This window comes from Adiantum capillus-veneris, chromosome 7, assembly GCF_014529385.1.
Source record: "Adiantum capillus-veneris isolate H3 chromosome 7, ASM1452938v2, whole genome shotgun sequence".
In the NCBI taxonomy this organism is placed as follows: Eukaryota; Viridiplantae; Streptophyta; class Polypodiopsida; order Polypodiales; family Pteridaceae; genus Adiantum; species Adiantum capillus-veneris.
The window spans coordinates 62,071,615-62,077,590 of NC_140937.1; the positions used below are offsets into that span (position 1 = coordinate 62,071,615).

Sequence of the window (5,976 nt, forward strand, 5' to 3'; positions counted from 1 at the left end):
AGGGGAGGGGCTCTCAGAGGCAGGGGATGTGCAGGGGCGAGGCACGCCCGTAGGTAGGTAGGAAAGGGGCGAGGAAAGAGGGTGGGGAAATACAAAAAGGAATCTCATGAACTATTGAATTTTTTAAAGGGAGAGCTGGTAGGAGAGACACATTGAATTCCCGATGCAACAAACTTTGACAATTCCCGGCGATGTTTCCAGGGCCTGGCTCTAAAAGAAGATAGACCAAAGAGAAGTTTAAGACACTTCGCAAATGTTGGGTTACTAGAATCGTTAAAGGAGTGGGGAAGGAACTTCAAAGAAGTATCTGGAGGCTACCGAATTATTAGTGGAAGAAGCTTCGGGAGAATGGGGTTTCCTTGAAATACCCCGCAGATCGTCGTTCGATGGCAAGCTCATTCCGACATTCGTGACCTGCAGTTACTTCCTTCGCTCCAGCAGAGATCGCACGCAGCCATGGAGTTCGTGATCGGCCGTGACCCCCTTCTCCATTTCATCCAGCAGCATCTCAGCCGGGAGGATGACGAAGTCAATGGAAACTCCACCACTGTTTCCGATCCCTCTCCTGCCCGAGCTTACCTCCGTGAGCGCAATGCAATGGCTAGCACAGCTGTTGACGTGAAGGAATATCCCAATTCTTATGTCTTCATCGCTGACATGCCTGGCCTCAAATCCTCAGACATTAAGGTATGCGATTCTGTTGCAAATGTATATGTTTGTAGCTTCTTCGTTTTGTTTGTGGTGTCGTGTGTGTTTGCGTCTTGCCCGTCCAAGGTCTAGAGGGAGGATGGCTCTGTGTCCAATTCTGCACATCTGAGAATAGGATGTGTGCTTAGCTCGCTAATGAGCTCCTGCTCTCTGCCTTGGTGCCTTATGTTGTGCTCCATTTGCAGTGAGCTTACCGCAGCATACCGACTGCAATGAGAACTTGAAAGTATGCAATCTTTCTTGCTGACATGATCACGCTCCACATACCAAATCTGAACGTCAGATGCAACTTTTTAAACGGCATCTGTGTCTAGCCACTCCTAGAGGATCCTTCTGGACTTAATCCTGTCCGTGAAAATGCATGTGTGTCTTCAGCTTGTTCAAATGGTCTCTAGAGATCTTGACCCTCCTGTGTGGTCTTCACATTGTGGCTCATTCGCCCTGAAATTTTCCATGAGCCAACAATAACAGATTGCAATGAGCTCTTTAAAGCTTTCTTGCGGAACATCAGGCACCCCACACTGATCATCCATCTCCCGAGACAATTGAAGATGATTTATCTGTTATAGATGCTTTTCATATATACAATCTCAAGCAGGCTCTGAGCAGGCCATTAAATTTTGTTGCATGGTGAATTTTTCTGTACCAGCAGCATGCTGATGCCTCCAATTCTTTAGGTGTTACAATTGATTAATGAGGGTTTGGAAATGGAACAGGTTAGTGTGGAGAGTGGAAATGTGTTGCTGCTCTCAGGAGAGCGGAAGAAGGAGGAGGAACCAGCAGATGTGAAGGTGAAATACTTATCGATGGAGCGGAGAACCCTCAAATTCATGAGGAAGTTCACTTTGCCAAGTGATGCAAATGTGGAGAACATCTCAGCTGCGTGCCAGGATGGAGTCCTCACGGTGACGGTCCCTAAAATCCCTCCTCCTGCTCCACGAGTCATCTCTGTCAATGTCAAGTAGTTATCCTTTCATCAGCTTCCAACACCTAGAAGATAGCGTTTGTCTGGGCCTTTCAGCTTTCTGAGTTCCTTTCACCAAAGTTGTTTCCAAACCTCCGTTTCTCCTTTATAATACTGGATCTTGCACTCTCTTAAAAAATGGCCTTAAGCCATGGTTCCTTGAAATGAACCATCAAACTGTTTGTCCTGGATCTGTATTAGCCCAACTACAATGAATAATCCCTTGTTATCTATGGCAATCTTAAATCTTTCGAGCAAGTGTCTTCTCAAATGAGTTTATCTGTTTCGGTGAATTTTTCCAAAGAAAATGTGACTAGAACGAAGAGAGCGTTGAAGGTAACTAATCTGCACAGAAGATGACTAAACATGATAATGAGAATGGGAAAGGAGAGAACGCACGGTCTAGAATCTATAGATTATTTTTCTGGCTCAGGGTCTTTTCCTTCCAATTTCAGAGTGCCTTCCAATTTCAGAGTGAACCAGTCTTGCTTGCTGGGCCTTTCTATATAGCATCTATAGAATATCATAGGACATGCAAATTGACATTGAGCATCTAGCATTGAAGGGAACAAGAGAATGACTAATTTGGCAAGGGTAACATTACGAGAAAGGGATATCCATTTGAAAACTCTATAATGTTTATGGGAGGAGACAAAGTTAAGTTTGAAAACTCTATAATGTTTATGGGAGGAGACAAAGTTAAGTGCATCAATTATTAGAGATTATAGGGATGGTTTCAATAGAGATTATATCCAAGCGAGGTTGTACTACTATGTCTACTAATGAACGTTTTTTCTAGTGTATATGCTTTTCGTAAAACTTCGCCAACGGAAAGTATTTCAAAAAGAAATATTTCATCGAATGGTTGGTAGCATAAAACATTGGCTTGCATTTTCAAAGGTGAGCAACTCACACACCCATGAAGTGCATGCAAACACTACCTAGATCAACATAATGTCAATCGAGAACACAGATGACACGATAGACACACGGAGGAAATCTCTTTAGCTTGTCAGGCTGAGACCATCCTACACATACAACACTTTGGAAGACCAACTATACCACAATCAAGAACCTCACTGCTCTCAACTACACCACCTAGCCACATATACATATACGGAAGGTAACTCACCTAATCATGCCAGATTCGTACGAAACTTAAGGAACATCATCTCCTCACTAGGATACACCTGTCCCTAAGCTTCTACACTCAAAACCCTCACTCTAAACCCATCTGCGGAAAACGCGTAGACTGACAGCAGAATTTTGAAAGTGTCCGAAACTGAAATTTATGAGTACCTATGCGTAGCTTATGTCGCCACAATTCTATAGACTACTAGCACGCAGAAAACAGACATCGTTTGATACACTTACGACCACAAATAGCTCGTAGATACGTCGGCGTGTGCGCTTCGTCGCGTGTGGAATGCTTGGCGTTGTTGCGTAGCTCTCCTTGAGCGTATTACAATGGTGCAGTCGGATCTCCAATGTGTTGAACGAGCCGGGCGTAGCAAGAGGATGAAGCTCACGCTCACTCTCACAATAGACGGCAACGCTAAAGTTTTTTATTATGATTAAAGTCTTCCCTTTACAAAATGACCTAGGTACCTTATATACTAAGGCTACCTTAGGTTTAACCAAAAAATGGGGTTGAAAGGGTCAAATGGATTTGTATTTACAATCTGGAAGTGCCATTGCACCCCGGCTTCTGAAACTAGAATAACTACTCATTACAAATGACGTTTATAGCCATAATCTGCAGCATTTCATAACTCGAAAAAGATAAGACTTTGGTACGAAACTTGAGTTATGTTGTGTTGTTGACCCAGCGGTCAACACTCCCCCCTTCCGCGTTCATGTTGTCCTCGACATGACCTGATTGTCGATGGCGATGTGATCTTTGCTGTCGTTTTGGCACATCTGTTGCACTGCTTGTAACTTTGTCGAACCACAACAAGAACTATGATCCATTAGAGCGGACAACGATTATCATAACCATTCATCTTTGGAAATCCTCTGATTACTTTTATGTCTGCTCTTCTTCATTGGGGACTTCTTTGTTCCTGTGCAATCATGTTGTTAGTGTTGTCTGCAGTTTTGTCATTGTAGGCCATTCTTCGACTCGCCATTGAGGAGAAGTATGCTATGATCTGAAATTGGTGCTCCAATTCATTTGCCAATTGATTTGAGTATTTCCTTATTGTTGATGTAGAAGGAATATGCACAAGAGGATGGTGATAAGTGTCTTCAGATTAGGGTCTAAAACCTGGATGACCAAATCGAAAAAACCCGGTGGGAAAAAAATGCCTTTGGTATACGCTCTTATTGGAGTTGAACAGTTGAACGTGAAGTACATGTTCATGAAAGGTGAGTGGTTGGGTGAAACACGGAAAGAGTGCCTGATGCAAATGCCAATTATGGGACACTCTATATGCATATGAGAAATTTGTCACCAAAAGCATGCAATGTGAAAGAAGGAGATGATGGGTGTTTCGAGGAATAAATGTAGCACATGTGACATCAAAAGATGTCGCAATAGCTTTCACCTTTCCAAGAAGGGTTGTCGATGTAGAAGTTTCTCCACTCGTATCTCACTGTGCTCAGTATGTGAGTGTCTTTTGGACCTTCTCCTTCACTTCACCAGACTTAAGTACTTAGACTTCGACTCTTTTGCTCACCTATACCATCATGAGCGACAACGTAAATATGCTCAACTCTTCCAGCTTGAGCAGTACCTAAAATAGCTAAGACGCTTAGACCACAAAGAATATTACTTGAAGCTTTGGGACGAACACCTCACTCATTTTATGGCTTAGCTACTCGACTCTGATTTGTATGACTTGTCGGTTGCATGTTGACACTGCTTTGTGACAAGTTCTTTGGCTGTTGTAGTGGCTGCTGAGACATACTTTGTGAAGTTTCATTGTTTTCCTGTACCTTCTTCTCTTTGTAGTGCTCAGGCCTCTCGTTAGTCTTTTCGTCATGTGGATTATGGATTTTTTAATTTTTTCTTAATAATAAACAAAGAAAATTTTAAAACAACTCAACAAAAGAAAAATAATTCAAATAGAAATCTGAATGCTATGTACACTATACACATGTCCCTAGGGGCTCATATATGGATTTTGTCCCCATACTCCTCTGTAACACTACTATGAGGGCATATACTCTAAATTCCGTCAAAAAATTATCACAATAAAATGCAAAAATTCAATGCATCTCACAAAACATTGCCCTCTAATAGTCATAATGTTAGGTCCGCATTCAGAATGTCTCCCCCCTTCCTATTTGGAGTCATCCTTTACGACAGGGTATCGCAAAGGGTATGTGTTGTGCTTGGGCAATTAAAAGTTGTGCCTATGCAGGCCTTGGAATGTAGCCCTATTATGCATACACATTCAATGCATAGAAAAGATTTATGTTGTGCAAAATGTGGGTATAAGCAATTTGCTTATTGGCATTTGTTGGCGAGGCTTCCTATTCTAAGCAATGTAATGGTCTTTGAAGCTCATGTATCGTTGCTTGATTGAAGCGACTTGCTCTCTTCTAATTGTACTGTAATCGTAGGAAGAATTGTAAAAATTCAAGCGGCGATGCACTGACAACAGTTTTGTTGTTCTTCTTTGGGACCCATTTCTTTGCGATTATTGGCTGTTTTGTTGCTGACGCTCGTTTGGGAACCCATACTTGCCCGTGCTTCGTTTGTGTTTGAAGAGACTTCTTTGGGATTCACCTTTTTGTTGTGTGAGTCGATAGTGGTCTTTGCTTCAGCCCTTGTACGCTTGGTTGGGGATTGGATTTAGGCTTTGAAAGTTGATACTGTGGTTGTTTTGGAATCCAAATGAATTCCTGAATTTTTCGTGCTTGAATCAACTTCTTTGGAGCCCAAACCTGAGTTGTGAAAGCTTGCGACTTTGTGATATTCTTACTCGTTCGTGCACGCTTTCCTTGTTTTTGTTTTGGTGTTGGATCTTGTGATTTGTCATTAGAGATCTTTGTCTTCTTGATCCATATCTGTTTTTGGCCGATCTGGCTTTTTGGTATTCAGATTTGTCGAGCTTTTTTTGGCTTTGACTTGTTGTCCTGTTCTTTAGACCTGTCATGGTTGTTGCTGAAGGGGTTGGTGATAGTGATGGCCTGAGTTGATGATAGGGGATGTCGTAAGATTCATCACTATCGCTACTATCCTCAGCAAGGTTGACTTCTTGTACCTTCCCTTGATTTTTTGGCTGGTAGTAGAAAGTTACTGTCTGTTTGCTCGTGGGTGTAGTTTTTTGGAGGACTTTTCTAGCCCATTGATTAGA

The 5,976-nt window shown here is 42.3% G+C and overlaps 1 protein-coding gene across 1 annotated transcript; it reads left to right on the top strand.

Moving 5' to 3' along the window:
• Positions 1–308: 308 nt before the first annotated feature.
• On the top strand, positions 309–1,930 carry LOC147453956 (17.9 kDa class II heat shock protein-like). Its single transcript, XM_086516000.1, has 2 exons — positions 309–687; positions 1,425–1,930. Exons 1-2 carry the CDS (start codon positions 457–459, stop codon positions 1,671–1,673), a joined length of 480 nt encoding a protein of 159 aa, XP_086372126.1. The 5' UTR covers positions 309–456; the 3' UTR covers positions 1,674–1,930.
• Positions 1,931–5,976: the final 4,046 nt, after the last annotated feature.